This window comes from Chrysemys picta, chromosome 2 (genome assembly GCF_011386835.1).
Source record: "Chrysemys picta bellii isolate R12L10 chromosome 2, ASM1138683v2, whole genome shotgun sequence".
Taxonomy (NCBI): Eukaryota; Metazoa; Chordata; order Testudines; family Emydidae; genus Chrysemys; species Chrysemys picta.
The window spans coordinates 24,457,046-24,484,646 of NC_088792.1; the positions used below are offsets into that span (position 1 = coordinate 24,457,046).

The following is a 27,601-nucleotide window of genomic DNA, read 5'->3' on the forward strand; positions in this document are numbered from 1 at the left end:
CCAGGAGATATAATCCCTCCAGCATGTACTGGGTTGGCCTCGGGGCCTCCACCCAGTGGGACGTGCCCGGTAGAGTTCCAAAAGAAGCCTCTGAGGGGACATCTTTATCAGGTGTCTGAACCACCTCAACTGGCTCCTCTCGATCCAGAGGAGTAGTGGCTCTCCCAACTCCTCACCCTGTCTCGGAGAGTAAGCCTGGCCACCCTGCAGAGAAACCTCATTTCCGCCGCTTGTACCCGCAATCTCATCCTTTCAGTCATTACACAAAGTTCATGACCATAGGTGAAGATGGGGACGTAGAGCGATCTGTAAACCGAGAGCTTTGTCCGACAACTAGCTCCTGCTTCACCACCATGGATCGGTACAGTGCCTGCATCACTGCTTCCGCTGCCCCAATCCGCCAGTAGATTTCTGCTCCCGCTTCCCATCACTTGTGAACAAGACCCCTAAATACTTGAACTCTTCCACTAATGGCAGGTGCTCCCCCTCACCTCGAGAGAGAAGTCCACTTTCTTCTGGGAGAGGACCATGACCTCTGATTTGGAGGTGCTGATTCTCATCTCAGCTGCTTCACACTCAGCAGCGAAACTTTCGAGTTCGCATCGGAGATCACAAAGCTTACATTTTGGACAAAGTATTTTGATAGGCTCCTTTAAAACCTATAAAATAGCCCCTGTCCTAAAAAACTCACGATCTAAAGAGACAGCCTTCTCATGAAGGAGTGGAAGACAGATGCAACTCTTTTCTGTTAAGTAGTCTAGATGTAGGGTTTAGTGATGTTTTATTCCAGTAAAGTGGTGCCCAGTCTCTGGGAGTAGGTCAGTAGGTCAGCTGGGACAGCTAGCAAATATGTCAGAGTAGATTCTGGCTAGCATTTTTAAAGGCACTTAAGGGAATTAGGGGTGTACTGGGCACTTAAGTGCCTTAGGTGCTTTTTAATATCTCAGACACTAATCACTAACAAACCTGTAAAAATTAAAAAGGAGGAAAACAAAACATATGGAAATGTATCTAACCAGAGGGAAATGTGTATAGATAGTAGATATTTCATAGAACCATGCTTCATTTTTGTTCAACACAGACACTGGGTACGAGTAGCATGAGGTCAGACTTTAAGGAAGAGAAAAGGCACTTCAGAGTATTCCATATCCTGACCATAAGGAAACATTTTCACTTTCATTTAGAAAAGACTGCAAATGTCCACCTGCATTTAATTTAGTGCTATAAAACACTCATCTACTGTCATATGATGTGAACTCCTATTTTCAAAGAAGTTAAAAAAGCTTTTATGGCACTGCAATGGGGAAAGTTAACAGAATATCTGCTCAGAACATGAGGAGTACAGGAGCATCTCATCTTCAATTTGAAATTACTTTAAATTATAAAAGATGTTGGGCAAGATATTATACAATGCAAAGTATATGCTTTCACCACTCAGTTATAAACATGTAGCTTCACTGGAATCTACAGAGTGTTATTTTAGAATAAGAACTTCAATTGATTCAAATGAAGGGAAGACTTCACTTGTCTTAATCTTGCTAGAGTTTCAGCTTTAGGTCTGAATCACCAACAAATCCTTTTTAAGGTTAGGAAATCTTAGGGCTCACTGTGCAGTAATTTACTACAAAGAGACAGTTAATATAAGCTATACGGATACAGTGTATCTGAACATTCCTCCTTTCACAGGATTCTTTGTGCAAGTAAATTTAATGAGAATCAACAATTTGTTTGTCTTACTGTTGCTTAGACTCTGTTGTAAATCAAAGAGAAAGAAAAGATTTGGTACATTGGTATTGGCTAAGTGCCACTGTAGAAAGAGATTTTGTTTAAACATCTGTTTTAAAAGACTCTTTAGTTTGATTCTTTATGTTTTATTTTTAAAATAAATTTAGGAAATATTTTTTAAAATTCTTTTATTTGGGAAACATTAACTCTGCTCATTTTACAGAGGTTAAATAGTCGCCCTAAGGAACATACTGCATACAACTATACATTTCTTGCATACTGTACAAGGGGGCAAAGCTGTGCATTTTAGGCTCCTGAGGGTATTTCTACACAGCCACTAGACACCCCTGGCTGGCCTGTCCTATTTCATTGCTAGGCCCCCTTGCAGGATCCCAGAGCACAGGCTCCAGGCCAAGCCCAGAAGTCTACACAGCAATGAAACAACCCCACAGCCCAAGCCCCGTGAGCCCAAGTCAGCTAGCACGGACCAGTCGTAGGTGTCTAGCTGCTGTGTAGACATACCTCTGCAAAATTACCTCAGGGTACGTTCTGGAAGGCTTTATGGATAATGGTTTTTTTTGAGGATAGACTTGAATGAGTGAAGTTATTTAGTACATCAGAAAGGAAAGGACTTCCAAACTTTACATCTTCATAGAAGAATTAGTCTTCAAAACTCTGTGAGGAAGTAGGGCTGATATTACTATCTTCCATTTACAGAGGACAGAGACAGAAGGGAACCACAATGTTTGACACTGAATGTCAAAATATGGAAGCCCTCTCTGCTCTCTTCCCAACCTCAAAGACAACACTGGAGGATCATCTAATTGACACGGACAGGTCAGCTTAGCTAATCATCAAGCATTGAGCATGCTCAGCTAGAATGGGTATTCAGTTTAGTTTCTGCCCCAACCAGTTGGACAACTTGACATTTGGGTAGAGGTTGGGGATAGGGATGTTTGCACAGGGTTGTTTATATGCATTGACTTGCTGACACAAGTCTTGGCAGCTTCTCAGTTGTACACGGGCAGAAGAGGTTAATTGACTTGTCCAATTCTATGCCAAATAAGGCAGTGGCAGCATTAGATCATGGAATTTCTTGATCCCAGTCCCACCTTCAAAACTCTGATTGTTGCCTCAGTAAGCAAGCTCCCACTTACCATGGTCTAAGAATTATGGTGTGTCCAGTTCTGCCAAAGGATGCTCACATTTTCGTCTCATTTTAAGCAATGCCTCTTTTGCTTCCACCAACTCAGGAGCCACAACGTCATTATATTAAATAAGTTTTACCAACTTGACAGCCTGGTCTATTATCCTCCATGCTCTTTGTATGCAGAAATCTTTGCTAACAAGACCAGTTGTTCTTTCTTTTATCAAAAAATAAAAAATATTTTTCATGGGAAAGCTTATTGCTGATTTTGCAATAAACTCAAGTTACTACTCAATGAGTACTAAAGCAGAAGATTATATAAACCACCACACAAATGGCCAGCCCTTCTATTGATAAAAAGCAACAGATTTTCTCCACATTTGATTTTAATCACTTATCTATGTGCACTCCAAATCCCCAATCACATCTTGTCAGAGTGTATTTAATGTCTGTTAATAAACCATTGAGATACTTACCCTGTCTCCAGGTCGCACCATTGGTTCTTGTTTTGTGCCTAATTTATGCAGTATATTGTAAGCAACCTTCATACTTCTGGTCCAAAGTTTGCCTAGTAATAAATAATTTGTAAAATTAACTTTAAAATTATGCTTTAAAGTTTACTTGTAAAATGATAAAGAAAAAATGCACCTCTAGACCAAAAGGACTAAATAGCAGGAACATTTAGGGTCAGACTTTGCTACTGAGTGCATACATGAGTCTCCTACTGAACCCAAAGGGAATATCGTGGATACATTTAAACACAGATGTTTATTTGAACATTTATGTATCATATGAAGCATTATAATAAAAAAGGAAAATCTCAAGCTCTCTTTATATTTAAAATTAATTTTTCCTTCAGTTCCTTTTCCTATACCTGCCAGGATCTGAACTCTGGGTTCTAGTCTACTGCCTGCAGCACTCAACTGTTTTAAGTGGCTGGGATATCATTCAGCCCAGGCAGAAACAGATGGCTGTATTATCATCAATTGATGTAGGGCCGACACAGAAAGCAGAACTCCCACCCTGACAGAACTATGCCGGGGTGGTCCCCTCCACCTCCCTCCAAAGGCATGACTAGGACCCATGTGGCACATAACCCAACCCAAAGCCACATGGGCTGAGGGTGCAAAAACAATTCCAGGAAGATGCCAATCCCTCCCCAGGCCAAAGAAACTCCCTCGCCAGCAGGAGCTGGCGCAGAAGCAGCAGGGACCCCTAGACACGGATGATGTCATCAGGCTGCTTTTTACAGTTTTTATTATTTTACAGTCTTTCCCCTTTCCTGACTAGCTGTTGTGCCAATGCTCCCACAGTGTCTTCACCTCAGCTTCAACTGCACCTGCCCTTTGTGCTCAGCCTCCTTCCCTCTCCCCTCCCTATTTCCCCCCTCCCTTTGCCTTTCCATTAACTAAATCCCTCACAATCAAGACCCCACCCAAAGAATTTTTTAAAAACAAGTTATGACAGTAACATGACATTTATAAACAAACATTGATGGTTTGCATATTGTATCCCTTTCCCCCACTCTTCGTCTGTCTTGTCTAGTTAGACTATGTATGCTCTTCAGAACGGGGACTTTATATTACTTATGGTTTATACAATGCCTAGCATAATAGGGCCTTCTTCCCAGTTGGCCTTTAGGCACCATCACAATAAAATTAATATTTAAAGAAGAGATTATCTTCAACTTTTTAAAAATCCCCATTTCTGCTCCACTGGGAACTGAGCAGGTATATTAGGGCTTGTCTCATGTAGTTTACTAACAGGGTGTGATTTCTAAAGTGCACTAACATATTTCGCATTAATTGGTCCATGTAGACACTGCTGGTACACATGAAAGGTTCTCTTGTGCTATATTACAGCATACCAGCAGGGTCTACACAGACCAATTAATGCACAACACGTTAATGCACAAGAAATCACACCCTAGTGAGGCGCATTACCCCACTGTATAGACAAGCCATTGTGTGCCTACAAGATTTTTCCTTAAATACTAGAAATTGTCACAACAATAGAACTAGTTTCCAGCTGGCCACTTTTATGTTAAAGTGAGCCTTTATCCTCAAGGTATTCCACTCAGATCTATTTACAATGGTCAATAACTGTTTCAGAATTAAATCTGACAAGCAAACATAATCAAACCTTAAAAGAAGTGAAGAGGAAAATAGGTAACCAACAGCTTTGATTTCTAAAAGGTGCCAAATATTAGGGGCTTAAATGGTCATAAACCTTATGAAACAAGTTGTGCAGTTAGAGAGCGCCAGAGAAGGAAAAGGCAAAAAGTTCAGAATTGCAAGAAAGAACCATCTTTACACAAAACACTTCCTAACTTGACAAACACAAAGACTGAATATTTTTTTATCCCTTGCTTGATGCTAATGAGAGTTAAGGGGACTCTGCACTCTCAGACATTTATTCAGTCCACAAAGCATTAATTCCACCACGAGTCTTAAGTCTGTGTTTATGCCCATCCAGACATACTTTACTGTATGTATTTGATTCCTTTAACCAATTTTAACGCTCACCTTTCTTTCTTTCTCTTTATGAATAAACCTTTAGATTTTAGATACTAAAGGATTGGCATCAGCGTGATTTTTGGGTAAGATCTAAGTTATATATTGACCTGAGGGTGTGGCTGGTAATTTGGGATCAGAAGAATCTATTAGTTGAAGAGATTGGTTTTAAAGAGCCACTCATCTCTAAGTCTAGTGTTTTTGGTGGTAAAACAAGGACTGGAATGTCTAAGGAAACTGCTTTGATGACTTCTTGTTACTGCAAAATACTGTCTTTAGCTCTCTTAAATCTGTGGGTTGATGGGAAATTAGCTTCTCCAATCCATCAGTGACCAACTTGTTTCCAACACGTTTTTAAGCACCTACTAAAGAAGTTTTAGTCTTCTGAAAATGAAGAATTATCTTCTCTTTAGCCACTTTCTTCACTAGCTTGGAATCTGGGCCTGAGCACTTTTGCCAGACTTTCAAATTCTAGAAGTCTCCATGGTGTGAAACCAGTTCTTCCTAACATGTTCTCCAAACATATGTGAACTACCAGATTGTTCCCCCCCGCACACCAAGTATTTTCAAGTGTGTGGTATGATGGCAACATCTCTGGAGTCAACTCACAATTTGCAAACATATACATGAACAGCCTGGTTAAGATAAAGAGAAACACTCCCTCTCACTTTCTAGCGGCAGCATGTAAAGGTGTGACAAAGATTTATTTCAGTGTGAGGTTATTTACTAACAGCAATTTTTTCAGTGGTGTTGGACTTTTGGTTGAGTAACGTAACAGCTACCCAAGCACCAGTGGCAACAGAATTCAGCTACACTTTTAATAGATCTTTTCTCATCTCAGAATACATTCATGCCAAATGCAGGGGGCCCTATCAACACCTCTCACCCAACTGAAATTTAACAAGCCCAGAGTGAGTTGATACTCAGGCACATCTGACTGAGCAAAACATTCCTAAGGTAAAGGAAGTCACAAGGTCTTAAATATCATATAAAAGAGATGAGTTGACAAAATTACACACGCACTTACTTGACGTGGTTCTGAGGTAAATCCTTTGGGCTTTTCTCCCTCCCTTCCCAATTTCTAATGTATATGTACATTTGTGTTGAATGTAAAGAAGGTTATAAAAGAAAAGCTGGCAGAGAGAAGTACTTATAGACAAAACAAACCACAATCAGTTTCCTTATTAGGAACAGTATGCTTCTCATAATCACACAGCACCAACTCAGCAAAAGCAAGCCAGTGGTTTCTTACCAATCTCCACGTACAGCAATTCTGAGACTGCCAAAGTTAACTGCAAATAATTTCGCCAGACATTTTTTCAGTATCACAATATGACATTTCTTGTAAGTTAACTAGAAATTAAATATTTGTTAATCTGAGGTGAGTTCATGACTTGAGCAGCTAAATGATAAGAGCAAACATTTTCTTAATTTGCCAAGAAATGTCAGTTGTTCTGTTATTTCTCCACAAACAGACCTATTTTACGTTCATCCTGTGCACTGAGCAAGTCAGGGGCTTGTGGAAAACACAGCATATGATCATATAATAAAGATTATATGATAGTGCAGGTGCACAAGAGGGCAGAATGAATGGTTACAACTGTTCCATCTGGAATTATTTTACCTTTGAGTGCTTGACTTTGCAGCCTAAATCGTGTTGGTTTTTTTTTTTTTGAAGTTTTTTGTGCATGCAATTTCCTAGGTTTTTTATGGGAGAAAAAAAGGTAAAACCAAAATTTTGCTACATACAACTGTAACAATGCTCAAATCCATGCATCATAATGGTTTAAATCCTGAAACTTCACCACCATAGCCCAGGCTTCTGCTGCTTGAGCAAGATACATAAGCTGGCAGCAGGAGAAGGTAGTTATCTCATTGAAAGTGATGCACTACTGGTACTAGTTTTTGGGTCTGGGGAAGGAGACCAACACCAGTTATCTCTCTCATCCCTGGAAGTGGGGAGCTCCTGGCCATGACCCCTGGGAGGGAGGGTATGGGTTGCTGGGACCAGGTGCTGGTCCAGGGTGTTTGGGGCAGCTTGGCCTGGCTCTTTCCCATCAGCCCCTGTTCTGGCTGCTTCAGGCATTTCCAGCACAGTGCGTGCAGTTTCTGCATTGGCAGCAGTGTGGGCCCGACTTAAAATGTTCACGTATTCAGTTATTTTGGCATGTTGCTATAATTTTCCTGAGCAGTGCAAGTGACAAAAGGGAAAAGGCAATTTTCAAAAGTTTCTCAGAGCAAAACCTAAAAAGACAAAGAACAGCACTTTTCTATTTGGAAGGCTTTCTCTTCTCAGAGGCCTACCGCAAACAAACAATGAAGTTAGAGCTTCTGAAAAAACTGGGTTGCAAAAATCTTTTATAATGAAAGTGTTAGGCAGCCTAAATATATGGTGCATTCAGCTCCACCTATAAATTATTTTGTACTGGTTTTGTTGTACTTAGGACGTACCCTTGCTAATCCCAAACTTATTTTCAATGTTTTCATTTTTGCCTCCACCTATTCCAATAAATAATTCTTGGAATGATCCTTATACTGCAAAGAGAAATGACTGCAGTATATGTATTGTATGGTTTTTATACCATGTTAACATTTTTTTTCTATTTTAGATGAAAGCACCAATATTAAGCATATTAATTCATTCCAACAACATCACACGTAAAATATGGGTTTTGACTGCTTGATCAAACCTGGCATGAACAAGAAATTGTCTTTTGTCCCCAAAGCACATATTAAAATTTTCAAATCAAATCCCAAACTCCTTTAGAACCCTACAAATCTTATCATTCTCTTACATTCCAGGTATTTTCCATTTATAGCCAATTCTGTGGTTTTACTTATGCCTATACAAGGACTGTGTAGTAACAAGCCAGCTAAGAGGTTCTTTTCCTAACTAAGATCCCAAAGGCATAAGGTACTTTTTAAGTAAAGAAATTCCATTTAATAAATAGGGACAAAGTCTTTAACAATATGGAAAAAAGGGCAAGCAGTACATTAAACATACACTATTAAGTTGGGAGGTGTGAAGAACATTGAGAACTGAGCAATTATGCAAATTATATTAGAAATAAGGGCGGACACATGAGAAAAAAACCTGGAAAAAAAACCAAGCTAGTATTATATAGTACGTGTAGGGGAAAATAATGCTGCACAATAAATAGAAGAGAGAAACTTGCAAGGTAATGGTGAGTGAAGATCTAAGGGATGTAGTGGATTGGATGAGAGCTTGCAGTGTAATAAATGGGGTGAGAGGGAAGGTAAAAGCAATTTCAGACTACATATGAAAGAAACATAATTTCTTAGACTAAGGAAGTGGTAGTTTTCTATATGGCATAGGTGAATTCTTATCTACAGAGGTCCTCGCTTAAGCCCTTTTTAATTGCATGATGATATAGTAGTTATTTTTGCCACTGTAACAGCAGTTGCCTCTCAAACTTATACTTCTGAGGGAATTCTGCGCCCCAAAATATTTCTGCACACAATATTTTAAAATTTTGCAAAATTCTGCAAATTTTATTTGTCAATATATAAATGTGGAGGCTCCAGCATAGCAGTGGGGAGCACTAGCTACTGGTTGCACAAAGGTGGGGGATCACCCTGCATTCTCTCCCTCCCTCCCCTCCCCCCCCCCCGGCTTGCCCCTGAGACACGGGCTTGGCAGTGAGGCTACAGACAACCCTGGCACAGCACAAGGACCGGCCCTGCCCCAGAAATCCCGGGGGGGTCCTTAATGTGTGGGGGGGCTTAATGCTGGGGAATCCAGGTGTGAAAAGAGGGTTCTGTGTGGAGCAATCTGGGTGTGGGCAGCTCAGAGGGAGGTCTGGGTGCAGGGGGATCTGGATGCACAGGGGCTTGTTGGGGGGTTCTGGGTGTAGGGGAAATTAAATTCTCCAAGGAGGTGGGTCCAGGTGAAGTTGGTTGAGGTTTAGCGTGAGGGAGGGGAGATCTTGGTGTGCGGAACTCAGCAGGGGGTCCAGGTGCTGTGGGAATGGGGCTTGGTGAGGTGGGGGTCCAGTTGCGGGGGGGAGGACGGATTGTTGGGGTGGAGGTATGAGTGCAGGGGGCTCAGTGGGGAACAGTCTGGGTGCAGGAGTGGGGATCCGGGTTCTGGGGGGGGGGAGGTGCAGGTGCGGAGGATGGGACTTGGCAAGGGGTCTGGGGCTGCAGATTCAGGGGATGAGACTCTTCTGGGGGCAGGAGGTCTGGATGCGTGGGGGTTGGGTGGATGGGGGAGCAGGAAGCTGGTGGGGAGGAGGAGTGCGGAGCTTTCTGCAAGTGGGGGAGGTTTCTGGGAGTGGGTCTGACTCAGCCCTGGCCCTAGCTGCTCCTTGCAGGGGAAGAGGAAGTCCCACCCCTCTCCCACCCCCAGTCCAGCTGGGTAGGAGCTGCTGGCTGGAGCATCCCCAGTCCCGCCTTCCCCCTTCTCCTCTCCCCCACAGTGATTTACCTCTCCACTGGCTGCTCCGGGTGCCTGAAACATCACACAATGGTGCAGAATTCCTCCAGGAGTAATACTTAGAATTGGAAATACTGAGGTGATGTTAAATACTGTGATTTTTTTTAAAGTGGTAGGCAATTACTGCCACTGAATAGGAAGCTGGGACCTTCATTGCCAGAAAGGTGTTGACAATTAGGAGGGAACAACAAATCCTCTCTGCCCCTCACCCCAACATTTAAAGGGCTGAAAGGATTAATCATTGAGGAAAGATTAAACTAGATGTATAGCTTGGCCTAATGACAACAAAGACAAGGAGGGAGAAGTGTGGCAGTGAAAGAATTAAAGCCTACCAGCATTTGACGAGTGACTACCAACAAGCTAACTCACTGATTTAAGGTGTTCCAAGGGAGTATAACTGAATACTGGGAACAGCCAGGTGAAAATAAAATTCAGACTGAATATCCGTTAAGAGTTAAGGAGATAACGAGATTGTGGAATAGCTTCCCAAGGGAAATAGTGGAAACTCCAACTACACAGGATCAGATGCTCAAGTGCACGCAGTGGGATTCACTCTACAGAGCAGGTGAGGTTTTAAAGCTTTAGTACCGTACTGCTTCCCTACAAGGAGAAAGATGATGATACAATGAGGATTCCTCTCTCTTTCTCTCTCCTTCCCCTCCCCTCCATTTTATGGGCTCAATCCTGACAAGGGATTAATGCAGTGTTTCACAAAAGTGAGAAGGCAAGGGCAGAGGACGTCGAAGCAGGAACATTTGGTCCTTTGGAGAACTTTCCACAGTTTTGACTGATTGGCACTATGCCTCCCCTTTCCTCTCCTTATCAGTGTCTTTACCTCAGCATCACTTTACTTACCTCCTCCTCCCCTTCCCTGCCCCCTCACGTTCCTTCCCCGTCAATGACCCCTCTCCTTCCCCTTCAGCTTCTCCCCTCTTTAGTAAAGCCACTAACAAAGATAAAGAAAAAATCGTGGAACCCACATGCCATTTGCTGCCATCACATTGTTTACTCCACGTGCGTCTCGTCCCTCTTCCCCTACACTGTACCTGACTTTGCTATTTCAAGCATAAGCTTTCAGAGCAAGGACTATCATTTTGTACAGCACCTAGCACAATGGGGTCCTGGTCCATAACTACGGCTCGTAGGTACTACAATAAGACAAATTAATAAATAATAATAATAGCCACAATGTCACCAATAGAATGGCAGTTGGCTGTAGTTTTAACTGAATTTCAAATACAAGTGTTATTTAATTGAAGAAAAAACTGATAAGATTCATAATAGAGATTAACATTTCCCACTGAAGTGAGAATGTCAGCTTGACATCTAGTTAACGAAGAAGAGTTCAGAGTACTTTCTGGTCCTATACCTGCCAGTGAGTCCCTTATGAAGTTTTGTGGTTGAATAATTAGGTTTTACATATTTTTTAAAAAGTTTCTCTCTCCTGACCAGGGGAAACTGTTATGTAAAGGAAACAGTGAAAATGATCTTCAAAAGCATTGTCAAATGCACAGACTGGAGGGAAAAATGTATTTACCTTCAGTCTTTCAGTTTCAGATATCTTAGGGGTTGAACAATACCAGGGGAAAAAATTTTCTGGACTGATTTAAGTTTACGGTTTCAAGCAAAGATAGCACTACTCTTTCTGCTAAAAGGATGCCCCTTTTGAATATCTCAGACGCCATACTTACAGACTGGTGCGTACTCAATTCTAACAATGGTAGGTTTAGAAATCTATGATTATTTCCTGGAAGTTAAAAGCAAAATAAGCCTGATAATTTTGTAGATGGCGTCACATCTACTATTGAAGAGTGCAGGAGAGTAGAGCTTTGTAAGGGTTAAGTCAAGTCTCTTCTTAGAAATTCTTACAGTTCCCTTAAATATGTATCACTATAGAATCCCAGGATTAGGTGTTAAATAAGTTAAACTGCGTCCCTACCTATTTAGCACACTACTGTATTATCAAATTCTCTCTTTAGTATTAGAAACATGCTTACTTCATCCCTATGGATAGGCTCCCCTATCCTGCAATAGCTGAATACTCAATACGGACTAATTCCCCTTCTTCCTCAGTTTATTTGGGGCATTCGGTACATAATACCACTATTGCTATTTTGTTACCACCTATTTTCAGATCTTTAAACTCATACTTTTTTTTTCTCATTGGCAAACAAACCTCCTCAAGGAAGATCAGGACCACTGATCAATGGTGAATCACAGGTTTGCTTCCTAAATTCAATTAATCCGGGGGAAAGGTTTGAGGCATGATAATCTGAACTTTGATTCTTGAAGTACTTGTGTTTTACCAGCCCTCCTCTCCACTCTTGCAGACATAATGTTTTCAGTCTAGGAGCAGATTTGCTTTGCAGTAAGTCAACGTCGTTCATTAATCAGATGGAAGGATCGACTTTGACCAACATGGCACTCTTCAAATACTATGTGTGAAAAGTATTGTCTCAATGGCATTCCAAGCCTCCACTAGACTGGGGAGCTAAAGACCAGGAAAGGTAAACCCTGGTTTACTCCAGGCAAATGAAGAATGCCAACAATCAACTTTGTTTTAGTAATGTTTGAAGAGAACAATCCCTTTGAGCACCCCATGAACATCCCATATTTAGATGGGAGTCATTTAAGAGAGACACTCTTCTGTGAATCTATCTTTTCTGGCACTTATCTGTTGCAACAGATGGCATAATTAGCACAGTTCATAGTGCAGTAGATTCTGGGAATCTACTTTAACCTACTTGGGTGGGTGTTTGATGTCAAAGCCAGTGCAACACCAGAGGACTATGGAATTACTCTGGATTTACACCTTGAACAAAGTCTAGCTTAATACGCATGCCCATTTAGAAAGTTATTTTATAATACCAGAGACATTGCTGGCATAAACTCTGTCTCCCTCCTTCCCCCTATTAGTGTAGTAGATTGTATATTTTTGCAACAAATTCATACTCCCATTTCTTAACCAAGCAAAATGTATTAAATAAGTAAGAGCACTACCAGTAGAAATGTTTTTCCATAGTCAAATATGCAGCATAACTATTGTAAGAATCTTTTTTCTCTTAAAAATGTAGCAAAGAATCTTAAAAAAGAGTGCTTACCATAAGTGAGAATGTACAATGGTTTTCCATTAGTGTCCATAGTGGTTAGGCAAGGAGCTTTTGGTGAAATGGTCCCCCATCGCTGCAATGCTGCTTCCAGAGAAGGTGGCCAATTTGTAACCACACCCAGTTGTTCCCCACGCATAGCCAACATCTGAGCTCCCTCTGGCTTTGGCTGGTTTGGATCTGGCTGTTGAACTTATTATGAAAACAACAAAACAAAACCAACAGTTACTATATAAATTCTATGCCTTGTTTATGCCCATGTAACCAAGAGAATAAGTTACCTTTGTAAAATAGCCTCAAAATAAAATAGCCTGGGGGCTTATGAAACTGTGCCCAGTTTCATAAGCCCCCAGTACTGCGCCTATATGAATAAGATGTGGAGAAGTATAGTGAGTTAACTCTTAACTTTCCTACAATTGAAATGAAGCAATTAATAAATGGATCAATGGAAAGCATCATCCAAAATCCTTATGTAATTTCTTTTTCTGATGTATGTATTGTAAGCATAAGCAGCATGCATAAGTAAGTTTGCTCTTCAAAGAAAGACAAATCCTAGAGCTAATCAAAAGTCACATCAAGGTAACTTTTTCCTTTAAGAAGACATGGAAAATTTTCATTTTTCCTTGACTAAAAAAAATGTAGTAGCAAGGTGGAACTATTGGTAAATTGGTAAATAGTACACTGATTTAAGTTATATTGTATCATACTGCTTTGCTATATGCTTTTATTAAAATAATTTGACTTGCCACCGTGTGGTAAGACATTATGGTCAGCAAGCGTGTTTTTTAAAAAACAATTGTGTAATTATTATTCACTTTATTATTGTCTCTACTGCATTTCCAGCTATCATTTTCAATGATTTTATTAACAGATATGCAAGATGTGCATCCAACATTAAAAAAAATTAATGGAAATATCCTAGCTCCTAGAACTGGAAGGGACCTTGAAAGGTCATTGAGTCCAGCCCCCTGCCTTCACTAGCAGGACCAAGTACTGATTTTGCCCCAGATTCCTAAGTGGCCCCCTCAAGGATTGAACTCACAAACCCTAGATTTAGCAGGCCAATGCTCAAACCACTGAGCTATCCCACCCACCACTCCTCTGCCTCCTTCTTCACAGACCAGGTCTTTCAGACTGACCCAGATGCGTGAAAAGAAAGACGTAGCACACAGTAAATACTCTTAGAACAGAGTTTTTTCCTCCACTCTCTTTCATTCACAAAGTGATTTTATTCTAAGCAGAGGTTCACTATAATCAGTACTACAAGTTGGGCAAATACGGTGGAACTTCGCTTTTACTCAGTGCATCCAAGTTCACTATAAGCAGGTCCCAAACCATTACTGCTCTCTCAGTGGCAGTCAACCAGCCTAGGACGTGCCTACTAGAAAGTAGCAGTCCGAGACAAACAAGGAAACATTTTATCAAGTGTTAATTAGATTCCAAAACCTTTTGAAAAACAGTCATTTTACCTTCTAACAATTCCTCAAAGTCATCTACAAAGAACTCTCGTAATGGTGGTCGTTTGGGTCGTTTTAGGGTATTGACCAGCTGTTGAATCTTTGCTGACACTCTGCTGCTCACTGGTACTCCTGCAGAATAGGGATCAATGGAGATATCAGTAGACCGCTAAGCTGCGCGCCACCAGATGTCAGTTGGGGAGTAAGAAAAAGGCTAGAACTGCAATGCCACCACAGCGACAGTTTCATGCCGTACTGTGACTCAGCAGAATGTATGCAACATTAAGACATTTAGATCATGGTTTCAAAATGAACAGTGAAGTTTGGTTTAAAAAACAAATACAGAAACCCAAAACAAACAACACAGCAATTTCAGAAAGTGAATTAGTGTTAGGGGTGAAACAGCACGCGGGCTTTGGGGGAGAGGAGCACAGTGAAGAAACATTCCCTGGCAATAATCTTTTTCCAAAAGGCTTAAAGCAGTCTTTGAGGTGACTTTGTTGATGGCTAGTGAGGAGACAGAAATCTAAGCACAGGCTTCTCTCTCAGCCACTGAGGTCACTGCATGACTAGAGAGCTTTCGTCACACTGCAACTGAGACTACAGATTCAGTCAGCAAGGGAAGCTGGTCACAGGTTTTTATCTTGTCATTCATTTTGGGCTGCCTCTTACACAGTAGCAGACTTCTGTCCTGGGCCCTATCCTTCCCCATCCTGTAGCTGTTCACATTGTCATGTTACTTCATTGCAACTGACAGTGTAATCCTGGAATAGCCCTACAGTGAATTCCATTGGCCATTAGATAAGGATGTTTTAATAGCAATCTCCAGAAGTTACCATATGTGTTTATACAGCACCTAGCCAAACAGGATTCTGATTGGGGCCTTTGGGTACCTACTATATATTCCTATAAAGTACTTTCCTCCTTACTTATGCTTGATAGAGTACTTCACCTCTGTAATGTACATGATATCTGCTCCTGAGTTCAAGCCTCTAACAGCATTGCAAAAGTATCACCTTCCTGTCTTTTCACCCAAGGATAGCAACGTTTTTACCACATTAGAGCAGTGGTGGTTTCTATAGTTGAAGACAAGTATACATAAGATATTCTTGGTCTTAAAAGTTCCATCTTGGTTGCAATTTTGTTTAATCTGTTTTAGAAAAGAGGAGCAATAAATATGGAAGGTTTTACAAATAACTGTTTTTCAAAAAAAATATTCAGAAAACAAAAACTTTGCCCAAAAGTCACCTTAAGATGTAGCCCTATTGGTACATCATATACTCTGTCATTTGAAAACAGAAGAGCTTCATACAATACCTAGTTTAGTTTTAGTTACACATCATTAAGTGAGATATAGAGAGATTCGCTGTTTTATTTTATTGAACTTTAGCAAATACCAGTTTTTTCTACTGGGAATCTGCTCCATTAATTAAGAAGCATTTATTCATGCTGAGTATTGGCTTCACATATGCCAGTTTATTTTAGGACTCAAAGATGCTGTAACTTTGCTTGTACGTGCTCTTCAGTGAAATGTGGCGAAAAGAAACAAGAAGCAGATGTGTACAGTAAACCACAAAAAAGGGGTAAGTTACAATGTTAAAGAAAACAATTGCTTTGTGACATACCATCACCAGTTTCCATAAGTTCAGCATTGCCATATTTTGGTGCCACCCTTGCTGTTGATCCTTGTGGTCTTTCTACTTGTATTGAGTGTTCTGAGGTGTAAGTAGTAACATCTGGAGGGGCAGAATGATTTTCTGTGAAAAATAAGTTAGAAGGTTTAACCATGTTCCTCTAGATTTGAAATGAGGGAAAGAAGGGGTAGGGGAGAAAAAGAGAGATTCCCCTAATGTTCTTCTTACACAAGACCTGAAAAGCTGTTAAAATTAATCTATTCACAAGTTGTAAAGCACAATTATATCCAACATGGTTTTAATATCTGAAATTTTCACAGACAAAAAAGGAGTTTGGTATCTAAAGGCATCAGAGCCACATAATACAGATTATAATCATAAAAGGTTTTTTTACTCCTCTCCTTTCCCCCCAACCTTTAATTTTAAATTAGTTTAATTTCCTGTGGCCAAATCTAGTTAGAAATAGACCCAGACACATAAACTTCTGATAGATTAAGGTACCAAGATTTCAAAATAGAAAAAAGCTACAACATGTTAAGTTCCAGCACTTGCAATTGCCAATGCAAATCAACTATAAATGCACTGCTTAAAATTCAAGTTTTAGTTCAAAGAGAACAATTTACTGTTGTATCAAGATTTTTGAAGTCATGGTACTGTTGGAAAGTGGATCTAGAGGAGGGAAATAAATGTAATGTTCATGTTTCTTTACAGTCTGCATGGACACTTTTCTTGCTTACTACTTGACTATTTTTAAACAATGCTATTTCAGTTCTCCATATAACACAGACTTGCCTTCCAAAAAGGCAAACATGATTTGGTGATCTGTCTCATGATGTCACTAAACTATTCCATACCACTAATCTTCCTCTTTCTCAGCTTGGTTACTCAGCATGTATCCACAGTTTAAAATATCTGAAAATATAGTCTGACTCTGGATAACCTACAGATTTGTATCGTATTCACAGATTTTATATCATGGATTTTTCCAGGTTTTTAGCAGTGTTAAGTTTCCTGGGAACAAATACAATTCATGTTTAACAAGTTTTCGGTTTAATGACAATCACCCAGAACCTTCCAGACAAATAAGTCAGGGCCTTGTACTGCTGCCACTGAAGGCAAGAGGAATACATTCCATTCAATGAGGATAGGGTCAGGCCCATTAAAGAGACAAAGAAATCAGATGATCTCATCAGACTCCAATATTATTGAAGATTTATGTTTATACTAAATTTGTCTCACACACTTACAGCTTGCTTATTATACGAAAATGATTTCCCTTTGGAGGTTTGTGCAATGGACAGATTTGCTTTTTCTCTATTTCTGTTGTTTGGCTCCTAAACACTATCAGTAACTACCATTTTTGATAATCTATGCTAAAAGTGTATCCATTATTTGTGTACTATATTATGGTTTTTTTAAACATGAATTAGTATAAAATAAGATATTCTCTGAAGGATCCTTAAATTCATCTTGTTTGATAACTATCCTATATTTAGTTGGTCTATACATACTTTTTAAGCACACTATGGAGACATTTAATACTTCTTCAGAATTTTCTTAACAGTTTGTAAAAATTAAGATATTTGGTAGACGCAAACTTTGCACAGATCTATAAATCTAGTATTCATGAAGTTCCCTTAAATATTTCAGTAAGGAAGTAGCTTTAACAGGAGGCAATGTATTTCATTTATTCATTTCCTTCTATGACAAGTTATCCTTGTAAAAGCAGCATCCGACGAAGTGGATAGTCACCCACGAAAGCTCATGTTCCAATACGTCTGTTAGTCTATAAGATGCCACAGGACTCTTTGCTGCTTTTACAGATCCAGACTAACACGGCTACCCCTCTAAGTTATCCTTGATTAAGCCCGGGTAGCCTCTTACCATACTTCCTAGCTTTCCTATGCAATGGTATAGTTTGCTCTTGTGCCTTTAATAATGTCTTTTTTAAAAATTAATTGCCAGCTCTCCTGAACTCTTTTCTCCCTTAGACTTGCTTCCCACGGGACCTGACCTACCAATTCTCTGAGTTTACTTAAGTCTGCCTTCTTGAAGTCCATTGTTTTTATTCTGCTGTTCTCCCTCCCTCCATTGAATCATGAACTCCTATCATTTCATGATCACTTTCACCTAAGCTATTTTGCACCTTCAGATTCTCAGTTAGTTCCTCCCTGTCTGTCAGAATCAAATCCAGAATAGCCACTCCCCTAGTCACTTTCTCCACTGTAGGTAACAAAAAATTGTCTCCAATGCATTGCAAGAATTTGTTGGATAATCTGTGCCCTGCTGTGTTATTTCCCAAGCAGATATCTGGGTGGTTGAAGCCCCCCATCACCACCGAGTCCTGTGTTTTGGATTATATTGTTAGTTATTTAAAAAAAAAAAGTCTCATCCACCTCTTCTTCCTGGTTAGGTGGTCTACAGTAGACCCCTACCATGACATCACCCTTGTTTTTCACTTTTATCTTACCCAGAGACTTTCAACAGGTCTGCCTCCCACTTCTATCTCTACCTCAGTGCAAGTGTATACAGTAGAACCTCAGAGTTATGAACTGGCCAGTCAACCACACACCTCATTTGCAACCAGAAGTATCCCATCAGGCAGCAGCAGACAGGGACGGCTCTTTGTTTTTTGCTGCCCCAAGCACGGCAGTCAGGCGGCCTTCAGAGGCACGTCTGTGGGCGGTCCACTGGTCATGCAGATTCGGCAGCATTTCTGTGGGTGATCTGCTGGTCCCGCACCTTCGCCGTACCCGCCACCGAATTGCTGCCGAAGCCGCGGGACCGGCGGACCTCCCGCAGGCATGCCGCCGAAGACTGCCTGTCTACCACCCTCACAGTGACCGGCAGGCTGCCCCCCGCAGCTTGCCGCCCCAGGCACGCGCTTGATGCGCTGGTGCCTGGAGCCGCCCCTGGCAGCAAAGATTAAAAAAAAAAAAAAGCAAATACTGTACAGTACAATACTGTGTAAAACAAACTACTTAGAAAAGGGAAAGTTTAAAAAAGATTTGACCAGGTATGGAAACTGTTTCTGTGCTTGTTTCATTTAAATTAAGATAGTTAAAAGCAGCATTTTTCTTCTGCATAGTAAAGTTTCAAAGCTGTATTAAGTCATTATTCAGTTGTAAACCTTGGAAAGAATGACCATAATGTTTTGTTCAGAGCTAGAAACATTTCAGAGTTATGAACAACCTCCGTTTGCCGCATGATCGGAACTCTGAGGTTCTACTGCACATCTGTAATATACAAGGCAACACCTCCTCCCTTTTTTCCCTGCTTGCCTATAGAAACTGTACCCTTCTATACCAACATTCCAGTCATGTCAATTATCCCACCAAGTTTCTGTGATACCAATTATGTCATATTTGTAAGTATTCACTAGTATTTCTAGTCTTTCCTGTTTATTCCGCATGCTTCTTGCATTAGTACAGGTGTCAGCAACCTTTGGCACGCGGCCCAGGGTAATCCACTGGCAGGTTGCGAGACATTTTGTATATGTTGACCGTACGCATACACGGCCCCCCGCAGGTCCAGTGGTTGCAGTTTGTCAAACGCGGCCAATGGGAGCTGCGGGAAGCAGTGGCCAGTATGTCCCCTGCAGCCCACGCTGTGCCTGCGGATGGTCAATGTAAACAAAATGTCTCATGGCCCGCCAGTGGATTACCCTGATGGGCTGCATGCCAAAGGTTGCCGACTCCTGCATTAGTAAATAGAATCATAGAAGATTAGGGTTGGAAGAGACCTCAGGAGGTCATCTAGTCCAATCCCCTGCTCAAAGCAGGACCAACACCAATTAAATCATCCCAGCCAGGGCTTTGGCAAGCCGGGCCTTAAAAACCTCTAAGGATGGAGCTTCCATCACCTCCCTAGGTAACCCATTCCAGTGCTTCACCAGCCTCCTAGTGAAATAGTGTTTCCTAATATCCAACCTAGACCTCCCCCATTGCAACTTGAGACCATTGCTCCTTGTTCTATCATCTGCCACCACTGAGAACAGCCTAGCTCCATCCTCTTTGGAACCCCCCTCCAGGTAGTTGAAGGATACTATCAAATCCCCTCTCACTCTTCTCTTCTGCAGACTAAATAAGCCCAGTTCTCTCAGTCTCTCCTCATTAGGGGGCTGGGGCACATGACTTATCATTTTCATTGCCCTCCGCTGGACTTGCTCCAATTTGTCCATATCCTTTCTGTAGTGGGGGCCCCAAAATTGGACAGAATACTCCAAATGTGGCCTCACCAGTGCCGAATAAAGGGGAATGAATAATCACTTCCCTCGATATGCTGGCAATGCTCTTACTGATGCAGCCCAATATGCCATTAGCCTTTTTGGCAACAAGGGCACACCGTTGACTCATATCCAGCTTCTCGTCCACTGTAATCCCCAGGTCCTTTTCTGAAGAACTGCTACTTAGCTAGTCAGTCCCCAGCCCATAGCAGTGCATGGGATTATTCCATTTTAAGTGCAGGACTCTGCACTTGTCGAACCTCATCCGATTTCTTTTATTCCAATCCTCCAATTTGTCTAGGCCACTCAAGTCCCTATCTCTACCCTCCAGAGTATCTACCTCTCCCCCCATCTTAGTGTCATCTGCAAACTTGCAGAGGGGGCAATCCATTCCATCATCCAGATCATTAATGAAGATGTTGAACAAAACCGGCCCCAGGACCAACCCCTGGAGCACTCCGCTTGATACTGACTGCCAACTAGATACTGAGCTGTTGATCACTATCTGTTGAGCCCGATGATCTAGCCAGCTTTCTATCCACCTTATAGTCCATTCATCCAATCCATACTTTTTTAACTTACTGTGGGAGACCGAATGAAAAGCATTGCTAAAGTCAAGATATATCACGTCCACCGCTTTCCCTATATCCACAGAGCCAGTTATCTCATCATAGAAGGCAATCAGGTTGGTCAGGCATGACTTTCCCTTGGTGAATCCATGTTTACTCTTCCTGATCACCTTCCTCTCCTCCAAGTCTGTATAGACACCTGTTTATTAGATTTCCTCTGTATAGTCCCTCTGGTCTCTCCTTTGGCCAAGCTGTGATTTCCCATGTTCCCTCCCAGATCCTGACCCTTCACCTAGCTCATCCTCATTCTCAGAGCCCTGTAGTCACTTCTGATCTGCTCAGGGTCACACCTTGCAGTATCATACGTGAGCAGCATGGAGTATTGGTCAGAGGGCCGGATGATCCTCAGCAATCCTTCTGTAATGTAGCACATACAAGCCACTGGAAGTGGCACACCTCCTGGGATGCCAGGTCAGGTCTGCAGATGGGAGGCCTCTGTCCCCTTTAGAAGGGAGTCACCAACCACCATCACCCTTTGTTTTCTCTTGGGAGTGGTGGCTACAATTCTCCAAGCCTTGGGGGGTGGGAGGTACATGGCTTTGGGGGAGATTCCTCATCCCTCGTTGCCAGGGCAGCATGCCAGTTTTTTTCTCTCTATGGATGGTAGGTTGGGAGCAGGGGTGGAGCCCTGCCTGCTGCCAGAGGTAACCAGCATCCAGGTTCCTCCCCTTGAAGGAGCAGTTCCCTCCTCCCAAAATGCAATGAAAGTGCTCCTGGACACAAGACTGTCAAGAGGTTCTGTACATTTTAATATTTGTGCATTTCAAAAAGTGGGAAGGCATGTGCTACCCATGCAAATAGCTAATCTCTGTTGTAAGAGATGTCTATTATGAATGCTTCTTATTTGAAGCTGGCATTTATCATAAGAGAGCAAGATATCCTTAGATATCTTAGATACTCTTAATGGACATAATTGCTATGAGCCACCATAAGGATAAGCATAGCTGAGTTTGTTTCAAGACAAGATGGGATGACTTGTTAATCTATCCCACCTCTGAGAGAATCATCTTGCATCCCACATGTTTCCAGTTAGTGACGTGATTCTGATTCAGTCCATCCCTATAACTTGATTGAAATAGGCAGTTGAATATGTTATGCATGTGACCACCTGAATGCATAACAGCTTACACAGCATAATAGTATTTATGCTACTGTCTCAGTATAACTTCATTTTAGTCATCTCATCCATTACTTATATTTTTGATGCAATTTTTAGCCTTGCTTGTTAAATATCAGCTTTTTTATAGTCCTGACTGATTTTTCTATCAGCTAAACAAATAAAAAGGGTAGAAGTTTTATTTTCTTTTTATTTATAAGGAGGAGTTGCTATATAATGGGAAAGGATATTATGATTAAGAAAATAATTATGTTTAGTTCAGCTGCTTCCACCATCTTTGTGGGCAGCCAATCCTAGCACTTGAGAGTAATGGTGGAACAAGCCACGGGCAACCTTATATCACATTTAATCATTTCCCTGCCATTGCAGGAGCCATGAGCATTGGTGCACCTCAGTCCATCCACTTCTCTGCTTGTGGCACATAATAGTCCAGTCTCCTGTGGGCCTCATTTACTTTAGTTTCATTTCCATTGTTGGGTTTAGTGTGCTGATGTTGGTGGCCTATCATATACAGGGGATCAGACTATATGATATAGTGGTCCCTTCTGGCTTTAAACTCTATGTCTCTATAACCTCCTTGATAAAAGAGGACTCCCATAGACTGGCCTTCCTGGAGGAGTATGTCTGCATCCCTGACTCCCACTCTGCAATCTAGGCTGGCTACGAACTGCTAGCCTTCTCATATAGAAGAGGATCATTGAGGTCTTGCTTACCAAACTGCTCCTTAGTCTGTTTAAGAGTTGACTTACAATGGTTCTCTCTCTGATTGTACTTGTCACTGACTAGAATTACAAAGCCTGATTTTTGTGGGTGCCGGTGCTCAGCACTTCTGAGAATCAGGCCTGGAGAAACTAAGATTCTGTAGACAGAAGGAAGGCAGTTAGCTTAGGGTTACCATTTGTCCAGATTCCCCCGGACATGTCCGGCTTTTAGAGTTAAAAATAGCATCTGGGGGGAATTTGTAAATGTCCGGACTTCCCCCCCATGCAGAGCGCGCATGGCTGACAGGGCAGCCGGCCAGATGGTGCCACTTACATGGGGCTCTGACAGTCAGAGAGAGCTCCTCCTCCGCTTCCCCCTCCTATCCCCGCAGCTGAGAGCACTCCCTCCCTCCCTCCCTGCATTCGCAGATCACCAGCCGGCCGTTCGCACTGGCAGTCTGGAGCTCCTCCCTCTGCTCCTCCTCCCCGGCACGCTGGTCTGAGCGGCAGGGTAAGGGGGCCAGGGTATCAGAGAAGGGGCAGGGAGGTTCTGGAGGGAGCGGGGGGGTCGGGAGTTCGGGAACGGCTTTCTGGGGGTGGGGGTGTGGATAAGGTTTTGGGCAGTCAGAGTACAGGTAGGGGGTAGGGTCTCAGGAGGGGGCAGTTAGGGGACAAGGAACAGGGAGGCTTAGGTAGGGGGTGGGGTTCTGGAGGACAGTTAAGAGCAGGGGTCCCAGGAAGGGTTAGGGTGACCAGATGTCCTGATTTTATAGGGACAGTCCTGATTTTGGGGTCTTTTTCTTATATACGCTCTTATTACCCCCTACCCCCGTCCTGATTTTTCACATTTGCTGTCTGGTCACCCTAGGAGGGGTAGTCAGGGGACAAGGAGCGGGGGGGTTTAGATGGGTCGGGAGTTCTGGGGGTGGCTGTCCGGGGGCAGGGGTGGGGAGAGGGATCGGAGCAGTCAGGGGACATGGAGCAGAGGGGTTTAGATGGGTCGGGAGTTCTGGGGGGGGACTGTCAGGGGGTGGGGAGTGGTTGGATGGGGCGTGGGAGTCCCGGGGGTCTGTCTGGGGGGGTGGGGGGGTGGATAAGGGTTGGGGCAGTCAGGGGACAGGTAGGGGGTAGGGTCCTAGGGGTCAGTTAGGATGGGGGGGGGGGTCTCAGGAAGGGGTAGTCAGGGGAAAAGGAGCAGGGAGGCTTAGGTAGGGGTTGGAGTCCTGGGGGGCAGTTAGGGGCAGGGGTCCCAGGAGGGGGCAGTCAGGGGACAAGGAGCGGGGGGAGGGTTGGGGGTTCTGAGGGGGGCGGGAAGTAGGAGGGAGTGGAAGGGGCAGGGGCGGGGCTGGGGCAGGACGGGGGCGGGGCTCCTCCCGTCCTCTTTTTTGCTTGCTGAAATATGGTAACCCTAAGTTAGCTGCCATATTAGTCAATGAAACAGTTTTTATTTTGATAAGAGTATCTCAGTTATACTACTGATACATGCTGTGTAATATCTGCTTAGTCTTCACATCAGCTAACATGAAGCATTGTTTAAGCTTCAGAGTTAAGAGTAACGATCCTGACACATCTCTTGATTAAAGCACTAGGGACAATGAGAGCTGTATGACCTCAAAGAGTTTCATCCACTAAACATGCATATTTGCATCACATTCTCTTTTTTGTCTCTTTCGATCTTCTCACATTATAAGATCACAGACTGAACAACTGCTTCTAGTTAAGACCACAGACATTTCTGCACTGGAATGGTGCACTCTACATCACTTTGCTAAGTGAAGGAGAAATGGCAACAAAATGCAAATTAATTTAAGGATGGATTGTGGCATATTGACACAGTCCCAAATTTGGGGAGAGAAGGAAGGTGGAGGAATACTATCCCTATGGAACTCATGGAGATGTGTGTCAGGTAATCACAATGCTTCATGAGCTCTGGGGAGCACATCTGCTGCACTACCCTCTGGCAAGCCAACTCTGCTAGTTGGCATGGAAGGGAATTTGGGGGCATGGCTGTACCCCTTCCCAGTTATCTAGGTTCTTCCTGCAGCACCTACATAGGGTCTAAGCAGTGTGGAGAGCCATGAACTAGCCCTCTATCATGTGTGAATTTGCCCCTTCTAACACAGAAGACTTAAGGTTGTCACATGTGGCAGACATGTTTTGGCAGATGTTCATATATTAATTTGATTAGAAACCTGTATAACCTTTACTTCAGAAAGAGGCCTTTGATTTCCAAATGAAAACATATTTAAGGCATACACAGGCAGGTTTTTATGCTTCTACAGGACAAAGATTCTGTATTTATAGAGATATTTACCTTTTAGTCAATGCCATTTTTAGCTTACAATCAAAGTCCTGCCTCAGAAAGACAGCAGCTTCTGTTGCTAACATTCCACTTAATAAAAATGTGTTGGGAGATGGGAATTCCCCCTTTTGATTTACTTGTGTCAATGGCGGCACGTTGTCTTCAGTATAAATTTGGCTCTTTTTGATTAAGCACCCTGTTTCCTTAGAGTATTATATTTAGAGACTTCTTGGCTATGTGACACATTCACCTGCATTCAAGTCTATTTTCAGTTATCCTTTCCCAAAATATTTACCACCAATATCTTTTAAAGTCAGCCCATGTGTATAACACAATAGCTGTTTTAAAGAGATACAGAACATGCAACTGCACTAGGCACAACTGAAGCTTGAGAAGTCCAATCCTTTACATATAGACATGTACTTATTGTATAATAAAATGTTACGAGACTTCCTAGTCTACCATTTACTGTACTTTGCACACATTCCATTTACTACACTAACTGCCTGTTAAATCACAATTGTTTGTGGACAGACAAGGATGGAAAAACATTTTGAGTCCTGTTCACACTTGTTTGGAAAGGAATTGAGAGAATCCAAGCACTATAGAAAAAACTGATCAGAGTAGAATCTGGAGAAGATTTCCTCCTTCGTTTGCCACGCTTCAAACCAGCTACGTAGTTAGGTTAAAATGATGCATTTAGTGGCTGACTTCAACTTGACCATCTAAGGGCATGCCTACATGGGATCTTACATTTACACCCTGGCTCACTGCACATTAAGTTGCAGTGTAGACAAGCACTTAGGTACGAAGCACAATTGCTCAGGTTAGAAAGATGTGCCCCAGGCTATAAACTGAAAGAGCTGCTTGTTTTTTGCACATCTTAAATTTTCAGAGCAACATTTCCTTTACATGCTGTTTTGGATCTGTAGAAGTTCAGCTGTGCTTCACAGGAATAAGAATGCTACAGAATATTTTTTTAAAAAATGCAGGTTTATGTGGGTAGATGTTTCCCTGGGACCTGTGGAGAGGTCATAAGGGACCTGTTATTTGCAGATGATGCAACTCTTGTGGTTCACAGTGTTGATGGCCTACAACATCTTATTACCAAGTTCTCTGATTCATGCAAAATCTTTGGGCGAGCAATAAGCTTGAAAAATACTATTATCATGCTCCAAGGCTCTTCAGAACCAGTTCCAGGTATCACCGTAGATGGTATTTGTCTGGATACTGTTGACCAATTTTGCTACCTTGGCTTTACTGTTACCAGCAATGTAGATCTTGATGCTGCGCTCACAAGTAGAATCGGCAAAGCAGCCAGGAACTGGAACAATAATAAATTGTCGACTAAAATGAAAATCCATATTTATGAGACATGTGTTTTATACATGCTTCTATATGGCTCAAACACAGACAACTTATGTCAAACATAACAAAAGACTAAACAGCTTTCATATCAGATGCTTGCGTAAAATTCTTCGAATAAGATGGCAAGACAAGGTGACAAATGTGGAAGTGTTAAATCGTGCTGCTATGTCATTCATGGGAATGTTGATTCGTAAGAAAAGACTCAGATGTCCTGGACATGTCAAGTGAATGCCAGATTACAGGATCCCAAAGAGTGCGCTGAACTCTGAAGCTCGCAAAGCGTCTAGAAAAAGAGGCAGACCACTGCGCAGATTTTGGGATGCTTGCAAGAATGACTTCATATCCTTTGAATTCTCTGTGGATGACTGGGAAAGGAGTGCAGAATGCTGCTCTGGTTGACAGAGTCAGCTTGTAGATGGAGCGAGGCATTGCGAGACAGACTGGATCAAGCTTTGAGGTGACTAGCGTCAGAGGAGGAAAGAATCTGCTGCTCGGATTCAGAGTATTGCTAGTGCATGGGTGTACCTTACCTGGCAGAACTGTCACTTGCGCATCAGATTCAGCAGCCATCAAAGAACTCATCGGTGCACACACCATGTTCTGTAAAGAGCTATGGTGCCATTCATTGATTGTTTCCATACTCTACTCTAAAGCAGTCCATCCTAGAGTCTACTTTGTTTTTTCCAGCTCAGGTGTCATTATTTTTTAGAAGAATTAACAACTAATGCCAGGGTTTTTTTTGTGCATTTTTGGTTCCTACTTGGCACAAATGTACATCTATATGCCACAGTATTTAGTAGTTACTGTACAAGTGGGGAGATATTACAGAGACGCATTAACTATCTTCCCATTCTTTATGAAGTGCCTAATATTGACCAAACAGTTTGTACCACCTTTCTAATCTCCAGGAAGTATTTTTCCTACTCTGACCACAGATGAAAGGCTTGAAGCCCAAGATATCAACAGAAATAAATGCAAGATTGATTTCAAAAGATTGTGCGTTAGAGAATTGGTGAATTCCACTAGCTTAACCTGTCCCTCTTTAAAATTCAAGTATCGGCCACTATAATCTTCATTCATGGTCTATGTTGAACTAAAAAACCTCTATGTAGTTTAAAGGAAAGACCCAAGACTCTTAAAGCCAAGAATAAATATTCAAGGGAAATCTATCCTGCTCTAGATCTTATGCCACAAAGGAGCAGCAGCAGCTCCAATTAAAT

The 27,601-nt window shown here is 42.1% G+C and overlaps 1 protein-coding gene across 24 annotated transcripts in view; it reads right to left on the reverse strand.

Moving 5' to 3' along the window:
• DIP2C (disco interacting protein 2 homolog C) overlaps positions 1 to 27,601 on the reverse strand; it is a 472,758-nt gene that overhangs the window by 115,178 nt on the left and 329,979 nt on the right. For 23 of the 24 annotated variants that reach the window (XR_010598212.1, XR_010598211.1, XR_010598210.1 and 20 more), the window contains 4 exons: positions 16,031 to 16,162; positions 14,418 to 14,537; positions 12,943 to 13,140; positions 3,349 to 3,440 (listed from right to left, as the gene is read on the reverse strand). Coding sequence is in view for 19 of the 24 variants with exons in the window: in XM_042858891.2 (XP_042714825.1) it covers positions 3,349 to 3,440; positions 12,943 to 13,140; positions 14,418 to 14,537; positions 16,031 to 16,162 (542 nt within the window). In the remaining 5 variants the exon portion in view is untranslated. The remainder of the gene's footprint in view (positions 1 to 3,348; positions 3,441 to 12,942; positions 13,141 to 14,417; positions 14,538 to 16,030; positions 16,163 to 27,601) is intronic. The other variant, XM_005308091.5, reaches the window with a different exon arrangement.